Source organism: Oryzias latipes, chromosome 5 (genome assembly GCF_002234675.1).
Source record: "Oryzias latipes chromosome 5, ASM223467v1".
NCBI lineage: Eukaryota > Metazoa > Chordata > Actinopteri > Beloniformes > Adrianichthyidae > Oryzias > Oryzias latipes.
In genome coordinates this window covers 27811073-27836695 of record NC_019863.2, presented here as the reverse complement: position 1 = coordinate 27836695, position 25623 = coordinate 27811073, and the positions used below count along the sequence as shown (strand labels likewise).

The 25623-nt window shown below is 37.7% G+C and overlaps 2 protein-coding genes and 1 long non-coding RNA gene across 12 annotated transcripts in view; 1 reads left to right on the top strand and 2 right to left on the bottom strand.

The window, feature by feature from the left end:
• Nucleotides 1-1190: 1190 nt before the first annotated feature.
• On the bottom strand, nt 1191-21453 carry LOC101156647 (engulfment and cell motility protein 2). Of its 3 annotated transcripts, XM_020703509.2 has the most exons (23): nt 21352-21429; nt 20476-20644; nt 18871-18926; nt 18552-18650; nt 18278-18318; nt 17413-17485; nt 17275-17325; nt 16399-16568; nt 16148-16247; nt 15619-15770; nt 15111-15189; nt 12197-12247; nt 10970-11092; nt 9995-10114; nt 9768-9872; nt 9574-9682; nt 9350-9486; nt 7716-7879; nt 7389-7501; nt 7183-7290; nt 6955-7037; nt 6428-6505; nt 1191-6055 (listed from the first exon to the last, which is right to left on the bottom strand). In XM_020703509.2, exons 4-23 carry the CDS (start codon nt 18627-18629, stop codon nt 5855-5857), a joined length of 2136 nt encoding a protein of 711 aa, XP_020559168.1. In that variant the 5' UTR covers nt 18630-18650; nt 18871-18926; nt 20476-20644; nt 21352-21429; the 3' UTR covers nt 1191-5854. The 3 variants fall into 3 exon arrangements, with proteins under 3 accessions (XP_020559168.1, XP_011473813.1, XP_011473814.1); XM_011475511.2 differs by lacking the exon at nt 20476-20644 and having other exon boundaries at nt 21352-21453; XM_011475512.2 differs by lacking the exon at nt 20476-20644 and having other exon boundaries at nt 15625-15770; nt 21352-21453.
• LOC101156488 lies at nt 20907-23759 on the top strand. The gene is made up of 3 exons (XR_177383.4): nt 20907-21044; nt 21256-21497; nt 22979-23759. It is a non-coding gene; the product is annotated as an uncharacterized LOC101156488 (long non-coding RNA).
• arfgap1 (ADP ribosylation factor GTPase activating protein 1) overlaps nt 22945-25623 on the bottom strand; it is an 18039-nt gene continuing 15360 nt past the window's right edge. For 7 of the 8 annotated variants that reach the window (XM_011475507.3, XM_011475510.3, XM_004069139.4 and 4 more), the window contains one exon: nt 22945-25566. In XM_011475507.3, coding sequence (XP_011473809.1) covers nt 25230-25566 — 337 coding nt within the window. In that variant the 3' untranslated portion in view covers nt 22945-25229. The remainder of the gene's footprint in view (nt 25567-25623) is intronic. The other variant, XM_011475506.3, reaches the window with a different exon arrangement.

The window sequence follows — 25623 nt, the reverse complement described above, 5'->3', positions numbered from 1 at the left end:
ACTTTAAACCTTTAAACCAGTTATTCAATATAAAACAGAAACATATTCAATATGATTATTTGTAGTTTAACCAATGAGCTTCAAAAATCTCTATAAATGTCTCAAAAAGTGTATTGTTAAAGCCAGAAAAACAATTAAATGCACAAAAAAGCTAGTACTGTTAAATGTATTATATTAAATATGTAACTAATACTATACTAAATATTTTTACATTTTGTTTTTTTTATCGTAACATAACAAAATCAGAAAATTTGTATGTGTTGGACACTGTTGTACTAATAGTTTTTATGTACCGGTATTTCTTATGTTTGTGTGTTTTCACTAGGCGCTTAAAGACTCCCATAAATGACTCGCACTTTCACAAATCTCCAGATTTATGGCTTAAAAATACAGAAAAATATGTATGTAAAAAAAAAAAAAAAGGCCTGTACAAGAAAAATGTAGTGAATAAAATTGTTACATTTTTTTTCCCCCAATAATGGCAAACATTATTGAAATGTGAGTCCACAAAATATTTCTAATATACTTCTTTTATATATTTTTAAGACTCTTTAATCACAAAACCATTTCCAACCAGTTTTTATCACAGAATATAGTCTGTCATTAGTGCTTTAGTGTCCTTTTTCAGGATGTTAGATGAGAATGTCACCTAAATGACTTAAAACAGCTTTTTCTGACAAACCCTGTTTGCTCTAAAGTTTAATAGACTTTGTGATTAATTGACAGTCATTCTTATAAAAAATGGATATTAAAAATAAATTATTGCACAATAAATGCTAACTCTGGAAAGTATTTCCTTTTATATCATGAAAACCTTTAAAAAGAAAAATCTAATTATATTTTTTGAAAAAGACAATTTTGCAATGTTGAGCTGTTTTTAAAAGCAAAAAGAAAGAAATTCCCTAATTTTTCTTTCATTTTCTTTAGATATATTTCTGATTCATCAATGTTAAATGTTCTTCTTAGATTGTTGAGGGCAGCTTATTAATTTAATATCTTAAAAAGAATGACTTAATGTTGAGAACTGTGCAAACACACACATACGTTTTATGTCATATAAATAAACAAACAAGAGTGAAGCTGTTCTGGACTAGACTGTGTTTTGTGGAGCCACATGACTGCAATGGTGTTCTGCTGGAAAAAAAAGTTACTCGTGTTTGTTTTATGCACCAAAAAAGAACTCTCCGGGCCACAGCAGAACAGTATTTTATCTTTTTAAAAGTAAGACAGGCAGACAACTAAAATTCCAACACATTCATTTCACAAACAGCATTAACAGTATATTTTTTGCACTGCCTTACCATCTGACATCATTAAAACTGCTGAATTGTTACATTCTGAGGAAAAAAAACAACTTCATAAGCATTGGATGATAAAGAATTCAGTTTCAAGGTAGAGTAAGCACGTTTAAGGAACCGTACCAAGTGGTAAGATGTTAAAACACTGTCAGCTTTTCACTCAGTCTCTTCACAAACATGCGCAATCTTTTACAAAAATATAACTCTATAGTGCAAAAGCAAGTCGCAGCTGTGATTACATGTAGTTAACAACCAAACAGGAGAAAGTTTTTAAACCAGTAACTAAGAAAATGTCATCAAGTAACACATTCCATGTCTTTAGTGTTAAAGTCAATTTACAGCTATTTATTTATTTTATTAATAAACTTTATTTAATCATATGTTTTCTTGGCACCAAAACCATAATGTGGATTACAAAGCAGTTATGCCTTTCAAGAATGTCTGAAGTCAAGCCTTTGATTATTCTAAGCAGTTCAAACACAAAGGCGTCCAGTTAAAAACACACAAGAAAGGCCTACCATCAAACTTGTTTTTTCTTCACATCACAGTAACTAGTTACCAAAATGCAGACACACACTTCATGTTAAAGCGATGATTGTGCCATAAATACTTTAAATGACTAACTAGCTGATTTTAGTTAATAAAGGTAGTCCTTTTTTTGGTCAAAACTCGACATGGATGCAAAACAAAAGCAGACTTTTTACTGTTTTCAGAACTCCACATTTTTGCATCCTTTTCAAGGCGGTAAAGACAGCCAGTCCCTGTTCCTACCTTGTAAAAAATGATGTTACGGCTTTGTGCTATGCACCTTTTAAGATGTGCTGCATGCAGTATGAAGTCTGTCCTGTCAGTACCCTCTATGTCTAAACAGCTTAAATAGCACATTTTTTAGGCATCGAATTTGCTTCAATGTTGTATGATTTGAGTGTTTTGAGTTTCTGGTAGCTTCAGTCTAACATAAGGAGGGTTTTTCCTCTTTCTTTGTGTAATATTACAACTAAATGTGCTGATTGGTCTACCCAAATGCATGTTCTTTTTTTTTCCTGCTTCACATACACACACTATACAGATTGCAAGCAGGTAATAAATGTTTAATACCACATTGCAAACTCGTAAATCTAAATATTTAAGTACAACTGACACCAATGGTTAACTGTATTACCATTAACACCTTTGAATGGGCAGAAACATTCAACCATTACATCGTTTGCATCTGCTACACCTCCGTCATACAGTGATATATCTTTTTTTTTTACATATTTGTCATAAAAACAAAGAAAAACCACATACAACAGTTATTTTTACTATGGAGTGAGTCAGTGAGTAATAAGGCAATGAAGTGAATAGGATTGAAATGAGTCGTGTTTTCAACATGACATCAGTTATTCGGATTAAAAAGGAGCCGATAGCTCCTGAAATGCATTAATCTTTACATTCAACGACATGTAGAAAAGTTAAAGAACTTTCCAGTCAGGCACTCACAGAGACACACTTAAGGACACCAAAAGCATCACAGCCATGTATCATTTTAATAATCTGCTCCAGATGTTGTGGGATTGATTTAAAGGGTGTGGAAATCTGATGCTGAATCTGGTGGACAGGTGGATGCTGGATTTGATCTGAAAATGGGAAAATTCCTTGTGATAAAAAAGCTATCTAATTTTCAAAGCCTTGACTTTGTAGATGTGTTGTTTTGGCATTCATATTATATTTAATAATGCATCTAATTCGTGATGGGAATTCATTTCTCCTTTGCGCTCATTTGTTCTCACTGTATTTTTGCCTTTTTTTATTTAATAATCAGACCTTTAATGAGACTGTAATAAACTAACGAGACTGTAATGAGAAGCCTGGTGAAGCTGTTTTGTTCAGCTGAAATCCTTGGATGTAAAGCAGTAATTTATAGAGCACGGGCTTTAAATGAGAATGAAAGTTACTTCATTTTAGGATGCCAAACATTACAAAGACCACATGACAAGACCAAAGTGCTTTTTTTTCCAAAATAAAAAGATGGGGGTGGAAAACAGATTTCATATTTTTTTCATAAATGTTCTATTCCTCCTAGACTTTTTGGGAGTAGAGCAGCAGAAATGATGCCCAGGTGTCCTAAAGTGAGAAGCAAATAGCAAAAGATGCTGCTTACATACAAAAATTACCATATTTAATTAAATTCTAAGGAAATTACACTTTTCTTTACATTGTTTTAGGGATTTTATAATGTTTAATTTTTTATTGTAGTTGTTGGACTGATACCAGTTCCCTCTTTGTTGTTCATACCTGGCCTAATTTAAATACTACAGCTGTTTTTTGACTTGATAATAATAATAATAAAAAGTTTTTGTGTCTCCTTTTGACCATGGTTTTAGACAGATTTTGTGGTCAGGTCACTAGTTCTACCTCTTAGTTAACTCTAATGTTACTAAACCCCACATAAAATAAAATAAAACTAAAAATAAGGACCAACAAACAAGCCTGATAGCTGAAAGAACACACGGCCAGAAGGCCGGATTTATTCAGAGCCATCGATCTGACATTTACATGTCAATCGGAAGACCATGCAACCAGTTGGGATTTTTCCAACATCAAATGTTTAAAAGTTTCCATGAGTATTACAGCAAACCACAAAGATGAAAAAGACTTTTGGAGCCAGCCTCTAGGTAGGTTTTTTTTCTAAAAAAACTGATTTGTTTTTGTTACAAACCACTGAGTGGTGATCTTGTGAACAGACTTGGCTCCAGTTAAGATCCTTTTGTTTTAATTTTAATGTCAAACTTGTCTTTTAGTAAAAAAGCCAAGTCTTGGCTTTCTTCTGAGACTCTAAAACAATGCTAAGAATCATGGGAGACGGAGTGTGACGAAGTAGCGTCACAGGTTGCAGGACAGCCTCAATTGTTTGTTTTGTCTCTTTTCTCCCAGCCCAGTAGCAGTTTAGTTTTCCTGGACACATGCACACACCCAGGCAGACAAATCCCTCACATTTCAAATTTTGTTGAATTCTAAGAGTGCACACTTGGTTCTAAACAGAATCTTACTCACCATCTAGGTTTAACTCCACAAACAGACAAACCAAAGCATTGTACACATCAACATATCCACAGGAAACAGGAAGTGACTTCACATGCCAGAATGTTTTTTTGCTTTGTTCCCCTTTCTGTCTAATTGATTTTGTTTCAAACCTATATGTGTATTCCAATTGTTACTATCTTTTTTTGTTAAATATCTGTAATTTTAGTGTTATGTTTAAGAATCCTCCAGGAATTTGTTTTAAGGAAGTGTTTGGTTAATTGGCCTGTGGGAGGGGCTAAGCCTTTATATGGGGTGAACTTTTCCCAGTTGAAAGTGAGCAGTCCTGGTTGCAGTGGTAGCAACAGGCTCTCCCAGAATCAGTGGGATGGTTTTCTTTGATTATTGTTTTGGGATCAATAAAATCCCTTTGTTGGACATTTGGAGTCTGCTGGCTTGGTCAACTTATTTTAGAGTGATTTATTTATTCGCTGCTAAGAAGAACCTCATCACACGTAGCGTTGTGCACAACTGGCTCCCAACTATGCCCGTTATGGAAACTCACAGACTGTGGCTGCCCAAAAGCAAAAAAAAAATTTTTAAAGAAAAGAAAATCTCTTGATCTATGAACCTATTTGCTTTGGGGTCTTTTTTAACCTTTAGATTTTATTTGTAAAAAAGGAAGTTGTTGATGATTTTATATAAAAATACTACAACGATAGTTATTCGAGGGAAAAACCAAACGCCTTTTTTTATAAATAAAATTCATTGTTTAACTTTTATGTTTGCGATTAGAACAGCACCAAAATAAAAGTGATGTTTTTTAAGCGACAGAAGGCTCTAAAGTCTTCAGATTTATATTGGCCTTTACTGGGTGAGTTCCAGCAACTGCCAGGCTGGTTGTCCAATCTTTTTTCAGGAAAGGTGGGGTTCAGTGAAGTTAATCCTGTGAAGATGATGATGGTTATAAAGCCATCAAAACAGAATTAGTGACATCACCACCCATTTCATTTATTTATAGTCACCATTTTCTTTGTCCAGCCTTTTGTGTCACGATTTCTGGTTGAAGATTTTCTAGTTCTACTTTTTTTTGTTTTTGCTGATTCTGTTTTTATTTATTTTAAATGTACATCCATCTGCGTCTTGTGCCTTGCCTTTCAGTTATTCGCAAATTCCCAGCCCTGACATCGACTTCTATAAGAACCACTCAGTGGATCGGGATGACCCTGACCTCCCTGTGACAATATTCACAGTTTTAAAACTCAGTTTGTCCACAGATACAGAACCGAAAGTGTCTAACTGCAGTCCTCAAGAGCCACTGTCCTGCCTTTATCATCATTCCTGGCAGAACACACCTGATCCAGGTAAACAGAGGGAGGTAAGGGACAGTGGCCCTCTACACTTGGAATTGGACACTCCTCCATTAAGTGCTGGATTTTTTTGTTTGTCTGTTTACTCCAGATGCTGTGCCTAACCTTTCATCCCTTGACAACGAATGATGATGGAGTTCATATGTGACAAACATGCATGCGCTGCAACCACATACACACGCTTCAGCTGTAGTTGTAGGTGAAGTTATATGAGCTTGGCTCCTTAGGCACAGGAGGCGGTGCTTCTGGGATGGTGATATTCTCAAGGTCGAGCAGACGGAGCTTCATCTCCATGCTGATAAGAGTATCTAGGTCGCTGCGTGTCAGGTCACTGCCCATTTCTCTGCCCAGGAGCGCACAAAGCCCGTCAGTCCAGATGCAATACTGCATCCAAACACAGAAAAGGCATTTATGAGCACCAACACGGAGAAAGACATGTAGGTCTGAGCAGCACTGTGGAAGTTATTACATCCTGTGCTAGTCTATTTTGTCACGCAGAGGGGAAAAAAAATCTTGAAAATGAATTTGTTCCCAGCTGAGCATCACCCACAGAGAAAAGCAGCTTAGAACAAATTAGAATAACAGCCATAATCCAAGTTTTTGCTCCAGGGTGGATGGAAAAAGAACAGAAATGACAACAAAGTTGCAATTAAACTGATGTTGAGCGCATTTATCATAGACAATCGCTCTTTATGGTCAGACCATTCATAGTGAGACTTTAGAGTGACTTGTATAAATGAGTACAAAGGAGTTTACCTCATACTTGTTTGGTGCAACAAAATTGAGGGTTTCGTCTGGATCGTAGAGGACAGAAAAAGCCAACTCCAGCACCTCCTGAAAGAAGCAACCAGATTAACTTCATAGATTTGTTCAAATTCCTTCAGTACTTAGCGCACTACATGCCACGTTTGCCATTTTGTAGGGCTGTCTGAATCTTCAATAACAAAGTGCCCTAAAGGATTTCCCAGAAGTCTCTGCAAAAAACAGTGTGCATTGATGCTCACTAGTTTGGTGAATATAGACCACAATGCATTGCATTTGAACGATTTTTTACGTGGAAAGAAAATGTTCTTTTTATAAACCATCCACGTTTACATCATCAGAACACAATAAATTCTTAAATAATCTTCATTAAATATTGGCGAGAGTGAGCATGTGACTGTAATGTATTCAAACCCAGGGCTCTAGATAGTCCTGTACTACATATCTAGTCTTTTAGGAGTTAGGGAGTCAATGTTTGCCTGAACTGACCATACATGAGCACAATGCATTTATGATAATACCTTGTTTTGCTTTAGAGCACTTTTCTCCTTCATATGAGGGCAGTCCTTCCCCGTCAACACAGACTTGATATCTGAGACCGGGACTGGGAGAAAAACAGGGTGGACACAGAGCCATCAGCCTCCAGACCGACGCGGCACACTGAGACAGTCACAGGGTCATGCTGCCTGCTTCCTCAGATTTATTAGCTGGAATGAAGCCATGTGAAGGAAAAAAAAAATATTGCTTACTCTTGTCACTAAGCAGCTCGAAAGGCACTTCCCCCTGAGGTGACTCATCCAAGTCTCCATAGTGCAGCACTTTGTGATTCAGAGAAAGTCTGCAGAACCAGAACTTTTCTGCGAAAACAGCGCAGAACACAGCAATCAGCTGACAATCAACAACAACAGAGTTTTTGCTGCAGTGAAACAGAAAACTGAACTGCTGCTGTATTTACCCTGCCTCCGGCGGTTCCCAAGTTTACGGAAGCAGCTTCCCTCACAGAGCCGGTTTAGTCGCTGCTGCTTAATGAGCTCTAGGATCTCGGGCAGAATTCTTTCCCGCAGCTCGCTGCAGCACAATCACAGCATGAGGCACAGGAAGAAGCACACAGGCATGCATCTATGAAGTGATGCAGTCTTTGTTATTATAGAGACAAATCACAGCTCAGATATGGTTCAATTTGGCAGGAACATCAACTGTTGCTATGAGAACATGTTGAAACGCTTTGAGTTCTAACACGGAGGGGGTCAATATCCATGAAAACAGATGTAAGAAGACTGACATGATAGGTGGAGAATGCAAGTCATCCTGGCTCATTCTTTCTGACTGCCGCAGACGCAGAATCTCGGAATAGTTGAGGCCTCGCAGTTTATTCTTCAGCTGGTCTATAGATGATGGTTTCATTGCCAGAGCCCTCGTAATCTGCTCACGCACCACCTGCATCACCTGGGGACGGGCAAGCATTCATCCAATGAAAGAAACATGAGCAAGTGTAGGTGGAAGGAAACAATATTACATATTATTTCTAAATTCCTATGCCAAATTTTCTTTAATCTAATTAGGAGATTTTGAGCAAAAACTATTTTAAATTGAGATATTTTTGTATTGTATGTTGGATTTTCTGTCTTTCCTTTTAATGTTTTTGATGGTCTGATGAGTCATTCAAACATAAAAAATTCAGCTCTACTGGGTTTTCACTTATTATTTTCTCCTTTCTCTTTTTAACCTGTTTAAAACAGCTTTTCAGACCAACTCAAATGAAAATCCTGTTTTTGGTGTTTTTGACATGGTCATGTGGCATTTTTCTGATGATGAAGGACATATATTAAGAAGAATTAACCTTAAAATTGCAAAATGTGTGAGAATATTTCTTTAAATCAAACTGTTGTGAATCAGGAGCAAACAAAAAAAAAGAAATTTCAAAAAAGATCCTATTTGTGACAGAAAATATGCTGGGCGGGCCACAAGCTCCTTGCTCAGAGCTGTCAACAACGGGGAGGGGAAGGGGGGCGGGGTTCCTCTGTGCCAACTCCGAGGGAAATTTCTAATGAACTGCTGCTTTTCAGCAGAAACTATGTCATAGAAAACTACACAGATTCTTTTTTTCATTTTGGCTAAAAACAGACTAATAATTAAAATACCACTGGGAAGACTTTGAAAATAGATCAAAATATGATTGGAGTGGGACTTTAACTATAAGTACCAGTACTACTTTTTCTGTAGGGACTTGGTCTGCAAATTAGCTGTGAGCCATCTAAGTCATCTAAACGTACTATCATCTACACACAATATTATTATTATTTTTTAAATATCCCTTTAACAGAAAAAGTACATTTAAATGCAACGTTAATAATATGCTTTTTAACCTTGCAATGTCAACAAATAACAGAAAAGAATTGTCACAAAGAAAAGATCCCCAAAAAGTTGAGATTTGGGAGCTAAACATAAAGTTATTGGAGCGTCTCTGGACTCTGATGAGCAGTCATCATATTGCAAAGCTGAGTAACAATATTAGATCATCTAAACTCTTTTAAATGAATCAATATCAGCAAAGTTGAAGAAACTCAATTTGTGGACACATGTCATTAGCCTTTTCCACAGGGAAAAATCTTTCAAACTAAATATTTTTAAGTGCTCCTTTTCGTTTTATTGAGTTGTCATTTTCTTTTATAATTGAATGAATGAGAACAGTTTCAGCGTTCTGCACCGCTGAGCTGATCAGTCACACACAGCAGGGCGCTGCAGCAACAGTACTTGGTAGTATTTCTGTTCATACTTTAGGGCTGAAAAACGACAAAGATTAAGAGACAAACAGGAAGGATAGACAGATCTGCCTTCAAAAGGATGCTGCTGGGTAAAAGCAGAGATTTGGAGGAAATGTTGGGAATCATCTGCGACAGCGCTTTGGTTTCAGACCTTGTTGAAGTCCTCTGACGTGGCCCTCATCTCCTTCCAAGTCTTATTAAGCAGTTGGATGCAGACGCAGAAGAACTCCTCCCACGCTCGGTCATGGGTGAAGAACATGGGGTGATAATCATTGCAACCCTCATTCGCTAAACCAAGAGAAGACATGGATTGTTCAAATAAAAATACTGCAGCTGTATGCACTGATATTTCTGAACATTTTACATTTTACTTACGTAATTCTCCGACCTGGAGTATTTCACACAGTGTGCGAGTGAGTTCAATTGCGCAGCGGCCAAATGGACACTCGTGCTTATCCTCTCTGCTGCTGTTTTCCAAGACAATCTGTAAGGAACGGAAAAAACCTCCAAGCTGTTAAAATCTCTTTTCTATTCAATAAAGGTGAGTAAAGTCTGAGAACAAAACTGACCCTAATGTATGTATCCTGATGAACCTTGGCTAAATACAGCATGTTGTCCAGAGCAAGCATCCCAGGAGGAGTCTGGGTAAAATCCATGGCTGGATTGACATGGTTCTGCAAACATGACCCACATTACAAAAAACAAGAGTTTAGCTTCTTTCATTTGCACCCAATTACAGTGCCCAGATTTATCCATTTGACTTTCAAGCAAACATAAATCTGCTGTGCCGGCTCACCGTGAATCCCAACATCTTGTAATCCTTGGTGTACGTGGCCTTTCTTTTCTCCGTACCGGTGGGATCACTTTCTCCATCAAAGGCAATTCTGCGCAGCTCAAAAATGATGTCTCTTTGAGCCTGCAAACGAAAAACTTGTTAGCAGCCTATCAACACGGCATGGGAAACATTTAACATGACAGGAAGCCATTAAAAAGATAGGTCAGTCCCTGGTGAGCAGCTGGTCTGTAATAAGCACTGGCAGAGGAGGGAAAAAAAAGCAAAACCTTAATTTTCTGGTCCACTTGTTACATTTAAAGCAAATCCATCAGAGAGTGAGCTTCTCTGGTGGGAGGATGTCTCAGACTACTACTCTTTCTCAGCATGTAGACTATTTCCATTCAATTAACAAAGTTTTTCATTAAAAAAACACATTGCAGCACCGCTTACAGGCTCCCATCTTTTCTCATTTGTTTAACAGGGAAACACGGTTGCTGACACCTAGTGGTCAAACTAGAGAAAGCAATTATCTAAAAGCTTTTACCAAAGAAAAATTGACGTTTTTAAAATCCTATTCAGAAAGGGTTTTTTTTTGTATTTTCTTTTTAGAAAAACAATAAAAAATGTTTAATGTTGAATATGGAATTTGAAAAAAAATCCCAAATAGCAAACAAAATAGCTAACAAAAAATAGCTAACAAAAAAAACAAACCTCAAAGTTTAAAATATTGAACAGAAATGACGACAGAAAGTAAGTGGCTTTAAACTGTGACTGGAAAAAAAAGTCTGAGCAATGCAAATGCAATTGTTGCTTTTTTAAAGTATTCATATAGAAACACGACTATAGAAGTCATGTGAATTTCCTCAAACTTTATTTCATTGTCACTGGATTGTAACAGTATTTTTCCATACAAAATGTTCTGCTGGTAGTTGTAAATATCTCAACAAACATCCATATTCTGCTATGTTTTATTAATACTCAGGCTTTAACTTATACCTGATCATTTGGGTCCATTTTGGTCATCATTCGCTCCTCCAGAAGGTTAAAGGTCAAAACCTGCAGCACATAAAGCTGATGCGCCATTTCAGCTTTGATTGGGCGATTTCCTCTGATTACATGCTAGAAAAGAAACCACTGTTAGGTTTAGAGAAAAGCTTCCACGGAGCCTGCCGTTTAACAGGAAACAGCAGGTTAGACACAAGCGCTAATGAGACAAAATCATCATTATCCACTTTTGTTCTTTTGCCACACATGACTCTGAAATGGTTTGCTGCAATTATCAGCTACAGACAAAGAAACCTTTTGCAGTAAAATGAAAATGGGAGGACAAAGTGCTGGACAATCCTGCACAGATGATCTGGATAGATTCATTAAAAGAGCTCAACAGTGCTGGTCATTGTTTAGTGGCTGAAGCCACTTTAGGTCCAACAGATTATTGGTAGCTAAACATTTTTCAGGCCACGGATCGGTTTAATGTCAGACAATATTTTTCTGGATGAAGCTGAAGAGGTCATCAGTCCTTTTTTTACAAGTTCTCAGTTTCTCTTTATCTCTCTTTAAGTTTTCCTCATCCTCTGTAAAATATCTTCAGCTGTTTAAACTTTATTTGTATGCTAGATTTTGTGAAGGAACCATTCAAATGTAGATTTGTCTTCTAACCCACGACTGTCAAAGTGGGAGCTAAAAAATCCAACTTCAACCTCGTCTGACTTTTAAGGTGCAACAGTAAAAAAAACGGTTGCTAAAACTGTTGTTTAATTATAAACCTGACTCCACTGTTTGAGCAACTTTATTAGCAGCATCCTCCTAATAGGTTATTGAATATGAATGAATCTACATTTGAATTAAAGACTCCCCGTTTTTCTCTGTTATATGATGTCTTTTACTTTGAAGTCGAAGGCTCTTCTTCTTTTTCCTCACTGGCTTTTCTTTGTGAGAATAAAATTTTCCAAATAGAAATAAGAGAATTCCAAATAGCTTAAAGGTTTCAATTTAGCGATCGGCACAGCCGCTTTAAGAAAGTAATGATGGATTTTCCACACGTGGCCTAATGACTTGACGGATGTGGTGAAAGGAATCCAGTAGTTTTCCAAAATAAAATTTACTTCAGAATCCGACTTTTTTTCTGTCTCAGCCTGATAACAGTCTCAGTCTGCAGCCTGAGGTTTGGGGACCACTCCACCAGAGGAATAAGGAGTTTTAAAGTTTAAACTTCATACTCACATTGAGGATGATGGAGCGAAGGTGTTTCTGTGCCAAAGTGCTCGCCATTTCCTGAGGATACATAAAAATGAACCTAGAATCAAACATTTACAGACAATTTGGTGTTTAGGAGACATTTGATTAAGTCTAAATTTCCCTTAATGACTTAAAATACTTTTTTTCAACATGAAAGCAAACATAATTTTCCTTCTGTCAGTGGTTCGTCTGCTGCAGCAGCATGTCAGGTTTCTGTCTGGTTGAATGCATTCTGCTGGGGCCGTCCATCACACACAGAAAGCACCACAGAGGGGAAGACGAACGGATGCCGAACAGAAAACAGTAAAGAGACGTGCGGCTCCAGCGGGGAAAATAGTCTTCCTAAAGATGCCAAACATAAAAAACATGCAGACTAGGGCTGCACGATATGAGAAAAACTTGCGATATGCGATATTAGAGATTAATATTGCGATTACGATATAATTTGCAGTATATAAAAAAAATAGCAAAATAACCAAAAACATCATTCCCATTTCACTACAAGAGTTTAAAAATTGTACTTCAAATGACCCTTGTCGACGTAGATGACAAACATCTAACATGATAGGCCTTCATCTGATTGGTCAACAAGGTGAAGGCGTCCGTCCAAATCCATAAAGAGATGTATTTGATTCGTTAAATGCTTCAAGCTGCCATAAGATTTTTTGAACACACTTAAGGTTTACAATTTATTGCGATCTTCGCCGTCTTTTGCGATATGGATGTGGCAGAGCTGGATATTGCAATAACGATTAATTTGCGGTATATTGTGAAGGCCTAATGCAGACGAATGGACTGTTTATAAAAATGTTAATATATATACACACACACACACACACACACACACACACACACATATATATATATATATATATATATATATATATATATATATATATATATATATATATATATATATATATATATATATCACAAACTTTAACACTCATGCTAGAATTGACTCAGTTCGCCCCCTACTGGCCAACAATTGGAGTAAAACATTAAAAGTCGACAATCTGTCAACCAGCAGTCAGCCAGTGAAACTTTTTTTGGAGTTATTAGTAAAAGAATTAAGGGCTAATAAAGTTAATTTAGACATAAAACACATTTATTCAAAAATGTTTTTGTCAGGGCTGTTTCATTGAGGTTTCTCTTAACAAAAGATGTTCTATACTAGCAAAGTTATAAGGGTAAAAATTCCTCATTATTACATATACATTTACAAATGTATGAATTAACGCAATCTAAGAGAGAACAAAATGTGGATTTTCAACTCAGAATAAAACTTCAATTCTGAATTTAAATATGAATGTTACTGCATTCTGCAGAAGAAGTTGATCTTTTGAAAGTCTTTTCCTCCAATCCTGAAGCTCTACTTAATGTCGATTAATTCAATTCAATTCAATTCAATTCAATTTTATTTGTATAGCCCAAAATCACAACAACAGTCGTCTCGATGGGCTTCGAAGTAAAACATGAAATCAAAAGGATCACGAATACAAAGAGTTCAATAGAAAAATACTAAAATGAACTAACAAACTGACTAAGCTATACTGGCATCCCTGCCCTTAGACCCCCCTTCGCGGTAAGGAAAAACTCCCAAAAAAAACGGATTCCGGAAAAAACGAAGAAACCTCAGGGGTGCCCACATGAAGGAGGGATCCTCCCCCAGGACGGACAGGCGATTTACCAGAACTCTTAGAGAAGAATTAACTTATCTAAATCTACAACTACATATATTAAAGTCCAGCAGACGAGCTTCATCCAGCCGTGGTTGTGGGGACAGTCAAGGGCGCGATTAACCGTCACCACAGATTTGAACCTCACACGGGACCCTTCCCGGTGCATGCGGGAGGTTTCACTGAATATTTGATTTGATTTTCCGACGTAAAATAGTTAAATAAAGATGGTATAAACAGAAAGAGATCAAAAAGAGTGAGTAGAAGAAAATCTTTCATCTCATGGACAAAATATGCTTTAAAACTGCAGCCCAGTGTTTTAACAATATCATGAAAAGGTCAATCGTATCTGCCATTTCATTTTTCTTCTTTTTCTAATGCTGGATCCAGGAGTGTCTGCTCAAAAAAAAGGTCTGCCGCTGACGATGCCCAACATTTTTCAGCATTTTTTGTCACTCCATGCTCACCTAAACCAGACATAATCATGGAAGGACAACACTATGAGGAAGTTGTACCTTTTAAAATGGCAAAACCGTGAGAAATGTATTGAATTATAATAAGAAAAACTGTTCAATAAACGTGTTTGTAAGAGTTTTATGTAAGACAATGAGATGATATGAGGATATTTGGTTATATATTTGGTTGGAAAATGAGAAGAAAGACACAATTTCTGCAGCACGCCCAGTCCTTCTGCATATTTATGATATGTTATGTTGTGAGATGACAAATGGCAATCTTTCCTTTATGTTAGTGCTATATGTTTAGATGGATATTACTACTACATGGGCGTACAGGTGTAATGTCCTCTGTAAAAGGGAACCATGTTGTTTAAAATGTAAAGTTCTTCCATGTTGGTTTATTTGACTCACAATACACACATCAACACAACAGATGCACAAACTAAGAGAGAGGGAAGGTGCTGTGATGAGGGAGGTAGCATTACAGTGGAGAACTGTCAGACAGAATTCACAACATGACAGCTTGCAAACAGACTATTTAGTGATTATGTGAAACTATCCCACTGCTGCAAACCATGGCAACCGGAGTGAGCCAATCTCTGCAGCTCTCAGGCACCAGAGGATCCGCAGTGTGTTACATATGGATAGATTACTTTAGAGCATAATATGTAGATGGGACATTAGTATTCCTGTTAAATCCATCTACTTCGAGCATCCTGTCACCCTTATAATGCAGAATCCTGAGGTGGCGCAGCGACCAACCTGCCGTCTGTCCTCTGGAGCCTTCAGGAAAAGAGCGTTGATGAGAGCGATGGCGTACGTCTGGATCTCCTGGTTTGACCTGAGGAAAGCATCCAGCAGCGCAACAACCAGTTAGAAGCATCGTGCTCCACAAACGTTTGAGCTACACGCTAGGAGCTACTCTACAAACATGGCACAATAATTCAGCTTTCATAGACAGTATCACACACAGGAATAACTGCAGGAAAGAAAAATGCCTGTTCTGGCACAAATTGGCACAGTTAAGGCTCATGGTTTACTATTTTATGCTCTTTCATTATCTATGAACGTTTAAAAACACAAATTATAGACAGTTTTGGTCTTTTCATATTGCTTAAATGGCACAAAATACTCAAAAATTAACTCTTAATTATCATTTATTTAACTCCAAAACAGCACATCAAAGTATTTCTGCTATTGCTAAAATAATCCCACAGCGTCCCCCCCAATTCAGAGTGCAAGAAGCCCCTGTGCGTGTGTGTGTGCTCACACTTGCAGGTGCCCGATGAGCTGTCCCACGGTGATTTCCTGGGCCACTCGATGGTAGAGGCTGTGGCTGTTGAGCACCATGCTCTCCAGGATGGCCAGAGAGCGCTGCAGGATGGACACGTCCACCATCGGCTGGTTCACGTAGCCCGCAATCTGGGAGACAACAAAAGCGCCACGGGGGCAAAGGCTAAAGTTCTGCCTGCATCCGCTCCGTTTCATTCAAAGTGTATAAACCCAGATTAAACCAGAAACAGCTGGGAGTAAATAAAAAATAATCACATCGAGTCTCTGTGAATTGACCTGGGTGACTGTTAAAACTGCAAAATATGCCCACATAAAATGGAGAACCTCCAAATAACGGAGGGTTGCTAAGCGACAGCATGAATTTCTGGCATTTCAGAGAGAAAAAGGTCAAACAGTTAAAGAAAAAGACTGAATAGAAAGCATTTGTTAGAGAATCTTGAAATTCTGAAAACAGAAGCAGAGGGGCCGTTTCTTTAAAATGCCAAGATGTCTTTTAGAGGATGTACCTGTTTGATGAAGGAGATGGAGATGAGATCCCAGGACACAATTCCATGGTCCATCAGCTCCAGGAAGGCAGTGAGAGTGAAGGCCAACATCTCCCCAAAGCTAAAAAAAAAAAAAAAAGGACATTCAAAGAGATTTTTAAAAGAAAAACCAACATGAAATAAATTGCAGCATCTCATAACAAATGATACAATAAAACCTTTTTTTAAGTAAAGCATGAATGAGTCATTTCAGAAACAAGATTAGGCCTCACTGGGTGCCGCTCTCCACAAGGCGAGCCAGAGTCCCAATGCCCTCCATGTTGATGTACTCTGCAGCAAAGGTCGGGTCTGCAGACAGCTTGGCCAGCTCTTTCAGAGCCTCCAGGCGAGCATCTATGCTGTGGGACTGGATCCTCTCCAGGAGCTGACGCGCAGCACGAGCCTGTTGGGAGTCAAAAAGCATCACGGTCTGGATGCGGTTCACCTTCGCTCTGACACGGCACTGCAAAAAACTGAATCCTAGGTCAGTAAACAGTCACTTACTTTAGAAAAATAACTGTAGTTTAAGTAAATTTGCCTGAGTGACTAGAATTGTATTCTTCAAATAAGAATTCTGGGTAAGTTCTTAACCCTGTTGGCAGATATTTTTGCTTATTTGAAGAAAATTTGCCCGTGGGGGGTGTGACGTTCTAACTTATGAGAGGCCTGTTTTTGGAGTGTGTCACATCAGACTTGTTTCTGGAATGTTCCAACACTCATAGCTTTCAGGAAAACTATACGCTACTTTACAATTCTGGAAATGTTACCCGTAAAGGCAGAAAACTTAAATCCACAATAGTATTTCCCTTCAAAACCAGTAAACACAACACATCGCACTGACTCCTCCAAAACCCTAAAAAGTAGTGCGGTGCTGTGAAATGCTGACTGGGTTTGTCTAAAGAAAAGGGTTAAGTGGTCTCATTTTTGGCTATAAAATAACTCTAAATTGCATGCAAACAACAAAAAGTTGATGTCTGCTATGAGTACAGACATGTCATGCTACAATAATGCAAAGGCAGAGTTTAAAACTGTTGGATAAATGGGAACCATATTGTCTTTTATATGCATTAAGCTCAAATTTTCCTAAAAACAGAAGAAAACCAGCTCACTGGAGAAATTGCTAATCGAAGGATGGTGCCATTCTTGATGTCTCCACGGCTCTGAAAGATAATTAAAGACGTTTTTACTTAACTTTTAACGATTTTTCAGCTCAAAATGAAAAAAAAAGAAAAGAAAAATGAGTTCACCTGCTCTGTGATGTAGAGCTGAGGACCATCAGCGTAACGCAGCGCAAACTGTTCTGAGCCTGACAAAGACCAGCTGGAAACACAAACAAACACACAATAAGTCTGTACAGAAGTGTCTGAAAGATAACAAGCAGCAGCATGACTGCCTGTACGGAGACGGTTCCTCCCAACAGACAAATTTACCCTGAAGGCAAGCTGTGTGGCTGTGGAACAAAGATTTCTGGTGGGAGCTTAAAAGTGAAGTCGAAGGAACTGTGGCATCAAATCTCCAAATGGGTAGATGAATGGATAAATAAACAGATAGACTGCTGCTGAAAAGAGAGTGAATGTGATCCACTGTGCTTTTATATAAAAGAGCCAAAAAAGGCGAAGAATTCAAATCAAATCATTAAAAAAGGGCAAATTTTCCTTTTAAATGTTTTTGCAACTCAAAGCAAAATTCCTTGTCATCTGGATTTAATCTAAGAACCCTTTTTTTTCGTATTCAGTAATGTTTGAACAACACAAATCAGTTGTACTGTGATACCACAATAATAAACACACCTCCTTGTCCATACTTTAAATCTTTCTGGACCCACAATAAAACAGAATTATATATTTTTCATAAAAGGCCCATCATTTAATCTTGAAAGGAAAATAAACACTAGAAGAATAGTTATTTAGACCATGCAACATGTAAATAAAAAACTACGGGTCATTTTTTTTTAAATTGGTGTCACCTGGAGGCTTGAATATGACCAGGATTAACATGTCAGAATACATGATACCAGAGAAAAAAAACATGAAAAAGTTGATTCTGGTTCATTCACCCCATGTAAAACACAGTGTTGATCTTTAACCACAGAAGTGTGTGGTTTAAACGTACCCATCACATACTTCTCGAACAATGGAGGACAAAGGCCTTTTCTGCAAGAAAAAAGAAAATTAAAAGAATTAAAATCATTTGAAAAAAGTTAAAGATACAGCACTAAAGATGATTATTTTTCAGTGAACTCATTCCTTTATTCTGCCAGCTAAATATGAACTAAAGGAACTTTCTTCTTACAATAAAACTAACTTGAATTCCTCTCCTTTCTATACTTCATGTATTCTGTAATAAAGGAATAAAGAATCTAAACATTGTTTGCATAAATACCGACCTGGTCCATCTCTATTAGCTGAGCATTGGCACCAGGCCACTCAATGGCAACCTTGACAATATCTGCTGGAGGTGGCATGGTTGTCTGATCGTCTCCAGCCTTTCAGAAACACCAGAAAAAGCATCTCTACTCGTTAGTGTCCATCCATTTAATCTGAGTTAAACTGACATATCATGGTTGCAATAAAGATTTAAGCAAAATAACATGTGGCTACAAGCTTTACAAACATTCTCACAAAGTGAATTTCATGTTTTCTTTAATGATTTGCTGTCAGTCAGACAAACGATTCCACTGAAATGAATCAGAGATGATGGATTACCTGATAGAAAACTGCAGGAAGGGTCAGAGTGTGTCAGAAAAGTCCTGTTGGCTACCCTGCAAGCACAAATGTAATCACTTTGTAATAAAAAAGTAACTGTAATAACTATGTTTTGTCAAATAATACATACTAATACACTTCTTAATTGATAGAATGTTTAAAAAGTCTTTTTTATTATTTTTGGGGGAAAAAAGCGATTGCAAACCAAAACAAGTTTTTTTTTCCTGGTTAATAAAAGAACAATACAGCTAAAAAAACACAAAATAAAGATTGATTTGGAAGAGTCCCTGCTGACTCAGAGTGACAAACCTCTTTGATCTGACAGAAAAGGCTCGAGCGCCGACCCAAAAGCTGGACAAATGACTTGAATGAGTAAAAAGCAGCTTCTGCGCCTTCAATCCAGGTTGCTTTCAGAATAAAACCCCTGTGTTTGGTTGAGAATAACAATTAGTAGGATATGTTTATCCCTGTTTTTGTTAGATGGGACTAAAATCAGCCTGAAACTAATTTCCCACGAGAATTATCAGTGGTGGAGAATTTACGATTATCTTTCTACAATAAATCCGATGCTCTGAGTACATTTATTTCCTACAGATGCTTCACTCGTCCCAAACGTTTGAATTAAAGTCGGGTTTAGTGTGTTATGAATAATGCATCTGCCTGAAAACTTTGATCTCCGACTCTTCGGGATTACTCAGCCGCCTCGGCGGACTGAAAGAGACAGATCGAGGGTTATCTCGGCAGATGTTAACGTCAACCTGGCATGAAGAACTGAGGGGTGTTGACGTCCTCCAAACACCTGACAGACTCAACCTCCTTCAAAACCTCATTGTGTCATCTCGAAGCTTCTGTTTTTTCAGACATTTTCACAGTTTTTTTTTTTTTCACTTTTGCATAAACATACATTACTTACATCAGTGAACACATGCAGGATGTTATCTGTTAAAAATGAAGCATTTTCTTTGTAACTCTGTAGTAGAAACAAATAGTTTATGAAAACATCAACAATGCAATCATTTTTTATATAAAACACTATGAAACTCAGTTCAATAACTAAAAAAGAAAGTCTTTTGGAGACATGAACTGGTGACTTTGTAATATTTAAGAATTTGACTGTACATTTTTTAAGGGAACGTCAGGATTTATATAAAACAGTTATTTTGGATTAAATGCATATAAAAACAACATGGATGCCGGGTTAGTACTTTTAAATCTTAAATTATATTATGAATATGACAATAATGTATGTATATTATTAACAATATGATGCTATGTTTATGTTACATGTGCTGCACGTTGTGATTATGCATATTTTATGACAACTTTTGGCATGCAAGCGGCATATTATAAATGACCTTTTACTCAACTATAGTTGTGTAAAAACTAGTTATATGTAAACAAAATAAAACCCCAAAATTACAAAATCTCAGAGGTAATAAATCCCCACTCAGAGGGAAATAAAAATGTCTATGAGCGGTTTAAGATGAGGATTTGATGAAGGAGGCCTTTCAAAATTCAAGGCCGTCTGATTCCACCGTTTAGGGGGTTCAAAACCAGAAGAACCGAGCCGAAAGCAGAACCGTGAGGGCGTTTGTTTGATATTACCCATCATCCTCTGCTGTCTTCGATCTGCTGGGATGAGAACTGCTTGATTTTTCGCGTCTGATGATTGGCTTCCCGCTCGGAGGGGACTTTTCATTGAGACCAGTTACTGATGATTTGGCTGCGTGCGCTGTGACGGTAGCATAGCAACAACTACAGAGGACTTCCAAGCCTGAAAGAAATTCAACAGTGTGGCCTCAGAAAAGACTCGTTTTGACCTCAGCCGTTTCCTCGCGTTTTCACCGACGCACGGATCCTTCTGACGCCATTTTAACGCTCTTCTCTCCGGTTTGCCCTCGAAGCGGAGGGATTAGAAACCACATTCATACAGGAAAACTGGAGCGCTTAACTTTCCGAAACCGATTGATCATGAACAATGGCGCCCCCTATGGTGGTTCACAGTAAACCGGCTATTCTTTGGGGGGGGGGGGGGGGGGGGGGGGTTATTTGTAAACAGTTATATTCCATCAGAAAAATGCGCGCGCGGGGCTCGGCAACAGTTACCGTGCTGCATGTTGGGAAATCCGTAATTTTGTTCGTCGTCACACGTTTCTAGGGAAAGCCAGCGGCAGGTAAGTTATATTTCCACAGGATAAGTGTGCTTCACGTAAGGAGGACTGCAGCACAACACACGACAGGAAAAAAATAAAAAAGATTCACAACTTGCAGCCATAGCTGTTTATGCAAAGAGTTGGTAAACTGGCCACATTTTCTTTCTCCCCGTGTCTGGAACTCCTCATAGGCGGCTAACGGCTGCTCTGTCTGTCTTCCTCTCCATTGCAGGTAGGATGTAAGGCGGTATTTGGAGGCGGATGACGCATCCTGCCTTCACCTTTAGGGTTGAATTAGAGGCTAATGTCATGAGTCGGTGGTACTCACGCGCTGCCAGAGCCATCGGTGGTCCTCCCGGTCTCCTTCTGTCCCCGGAGCGAGACTTGTGGAGAGGAGGCACGACTCCACGCCTCGTGGGCGGGACACGACGAAAATGTCAGCGTCTGCGATCGAATGAGACCCTTCCTCCTTTGGTAATGCGCACTAGCAAAAGGTCGTTTCCCCCCAAATGTCTGATGCATAGTTTATGTACCTGCGCATCATAAAACCGCCCCTTCAGCAGAAATTAGTTTAAAACTCCCCAAAAAATATATGAAGATATTTGGTTTGCTCTCTTCATAGGAATTATTTTTAGTTTGTCTTTTTCGGAATTGTGAGCATTATTTATTTTTGTTTAGCCCTGTGATTGGCTCTTAAGAGTCTAAATTCTGCAAATGTAATGGTTTTTGTGTAATCTAAAAGCCATTACTTTACTCATCTTTCCTTTAAGTTTGATTCATAAAAATGAATTATTCTCAATAAAGTTATGTTATAAGATAGTTATAGTATTTTATAATTAAATCTGACGCAGAAAACGTTCTGATATACAAAACAATGAGAAAACTGAGCCCTTATTTTCCTTTAAAAATGGAAAGTTGGCAATGAATGAGGGTAGCTATCTATTATGTAATTCAATTTTATTTATATACAATTTAGGAAGAAATATGGAGTTTGCCTCTCCCTGCTCCCCTATCACTCAAACTCACTATTTTTATTATGTTCTGTACTGCTTTTTTAACCAAATAAAGACCCATTGAGATCAGAATCTCTCCTATGTCATAAATCAACTTTTTACGCGTTTAAGTGTATTATAATGTTAATTCTTCACAAAAAACAACCCCAAATTTTGATCAATTTACGCATCTCTGAGTTTTCCTCTAGAATCCTGCATTCTGAGCACCAGCCCCCCCCCCCCCAATCCACCAAAACGAGTGGGTCCTCACACTGTGATGTCACAAAGTGAGGACCAGCCCCTTTCAGAAAGAGTCTGCACTGCCAAGCCAACACACACACTTTCTCCAGTGATCGTTAAAAACTCTCATTTTATATGCACAATATTAGGCCTGCACAATAAATCGCAAATTTATCGTTATCGCAATATCAAGCTGTGCCATACAAATATCACAAAAGACTGCAAAAATTGCAATAAATGGTTACCTTAAATGTGCTGAAACAGTCCTATGGCAGCTTGACGTATTTAATAAACCCCTTTATGCATCTGACCAATCGGATGGAGGCCTTCACGTTGTTGGCCAATTGGATGGAGCTCTTTTATGCTAGATGCTCGTCTCCTATGTAGACAAGGGTTGACTCTTTAAATGAAACTGTTGCAGTGAAATGGAAATCATGTTTTTGGATGTGTTGCTATTTTTTCATGTAACGCAAGTTAAAGTGTCATCGCAATATTGATCACTAATATCGCAAGTCTTCCTCACACTATATTAAATAAAAAATTGTTATTTAGTATGCCAAAGGTAAATATATTATCATATAGTCTACTGAAAGACTTAAGAATAGCATGATGAAGGCCCTTTAAAGGCGATCTAAGGTGGATCTTTGTGTATATCTTTAAAAAGAGAAATAAAACATAAGGGAAATAAATGCCATTCACAATACATTTTTTTATTTTTCATAGGATCCACATGAACAGGAATTTTCTCCGCACTGAGCTGGGTTCATCACAGACTCACTCTGTCAGACGGGCGGCTGCTGGTGAGACTTCAAGCAAACAACTTCAATTCACTGAAGAAACAACTGCATGTATTTAGATCCACATTATATATCATGCATGACATCAAAAATAGCATTTCTCACATAATTTGTTTCATAGACATACAGATAAATCCAATTTTAGATGTTTTACAGGCACAAAATCACAACTGCTGCTCTGGGAAAGTGAATCCAGATGAAGTAAAAAAAAAAACACATACTTGTATATATATAAATAAAAATAAATTTTATATGAAGAGTTACGGTGTTTTTCATTTTGTAGTGAGTATGTAAATTAAATAACCCAATAAAACCTTTGTTTTTTGTTTCCAGAAAACTAACTGCTTAGGTTTGGCTTGACAGTAATAGATTATCAATGCTCAAAGGCTTTCAACATACATAAAAAAAAAACATGGCCGACATACTTTTAAGCCTCAGTGATGCAAAGACAGTTTGGGGATAAATTGGAGATTCATGGATGGACGTCCATATCACTGTCACACGAGCTAACACAGCAGCAACAGAAACACAGCTAGTTAAGGCTCTTCACACTGGACCGTACAGGATGACGAGTGCGGTTTCAGCAAGACACACGTTACAGCAGTAACTTATTTTTACAGCACAGTACTTTAATTACATAAGAAACACTGTAACCTTGCTGCTCTGTTTTTTTTTTCTTTCAAATTTTTTTTTTTTTTTCAAAAAAACCCCACAAAGTTGAACAAAAAAATGCCTGGAATCAAGTGAAAAGAGTGGAAAAAGGTTCTCCTCTGAAAACCAATCAGCAAATACAAAACTTGTAAGAGGTAGTAAAGAAAAAAAAATGGAATAAAGCTCCCAGAACTTATGTGTCACTCATCGAAGCCGCGAATGAAAGATGTTTTCCATCCTGAGGTCAACGAGAACTGAATGAATTTTCCATCAAGTTAATCTTTGAAGATTACTGGCCAGCAAACACAATCAGTACAGGATCCAATCATTCCTTTGCTTTTCGTTTTTAATAAACTATCAAAAGTACAAGTAAATAGTTCTCAGCTTAAGCTTTATTGAGTAATACTGAAAAGGGCCAAGAAGAAAATAAGTTCCACAAACCAAATACCAATACTTTAAAAAGGAAAATCATTTTGATCAAATTTTAAAGTTTTTTGCTTTTTATAATATATCTAAGATGTGTAATATGAGTTTGAAAACAGTTTGAGAGCTTTAACTAATTTAAAATATGAACCTTAATAAAGATGTTCCAATGAGTGTAGGAAATGTAGAAAACAATGACTTTATATGTAGATATTTACACTTTAAGAGTTTTAGAATCACAGTTTAATTCTGACTCTGATCAATTTTAAAGAGAAAGACAGCATGCTGACCCACTGACTCACTGAGGGGTAACACTGCACCTACATGTACATTTTAATTGAAATATTTTACTTCAGACCAACCAGAGAGCACTACTTGCCCCGTCATGCTGTTATAAAAAAATAGTTTTCGTACTACACGAGCCAAAGTAGCTTTCTAATCTTTCTGAACATCTCAAACACATAAGCTGCTGTAGAAAGGCCTTAATCAGAGAGGTTCCAATGTTATTTTTCATTATAAAAGACTAATCAATGTTGCAAAAAGGACTCGTACATTTCTCCAGCACAACAGACTGCAGATTAGAATGAGCTGCAAAGTAAAGTTTGGCATAAATGAATTTTACAAAACATGTAAACATTTTTGCAAAAAGGGACATAATTAAATGAAAAGGGCAGGTTGTATTTAGTCCAGTTTTTCTTATTTACAACAATTTACAGTATTTTTCTTTCATGCGTGCCATTATCTGCAATGACCTAAACAGTACTTGCTTCATTCATAAAACCCAGACTGTTTTCTGGAACTATATTTGGGAGGTACCTCAAGGAAGTTTACATTTTACATACAGTTGGGTTTTTTATGGAAATAACTTACAGTGACTTGTAGCTCTGAACAGCTTCATTTCTTCCTTTTATTAAGAGCTTAATCCATTTCTGTCTTTGATTGTTTTGTAAGTAAGTTATGGAGAAACAAAGAACTTAAAAAAACAGGGGCTGAGATGATGCAGATGTTTTCCTGAAAGTGCCAGCAGGATGAGCGGGAAAGGAGGAGACAGGTGAAGAGACAGAGAATAGGAAGAGGTGAGATGTTATTTAGGAGTTTGCCATCTACCAGTCTGCAGCTTCCCAACTTTCTTCAGGTTTCGTCGGACTCTTCTTCGTCTTAGAATCGGCATTTTCCCAGCTGTTGTCCCAGGCCTCCCAGCTCTCCTCCGTGCTGTGTTTGTTGTTAGACGCTCCTTCTGAACCCCAATTGTCCCAGCTGTCTGAGCTCTTCTTAGCAGAATTATCTGGGATGGTCCAGCTGTCACTGCTGGGAGATTTCTTCTCCTTTAAGGAAGTGTTGCTACCAAAGGTTTCCCAGAAGTCCTTTGACACTGGCTTGTTGGAACTGCTCTGATACCCCTCAGCTGAATCCATGTTCTGGTAGCTCTCTGCACCGGTTCTGAACAGAAGTAGATGAAGGAAATGCTTTATTGCAATCTGGCATTGATAAATGAAA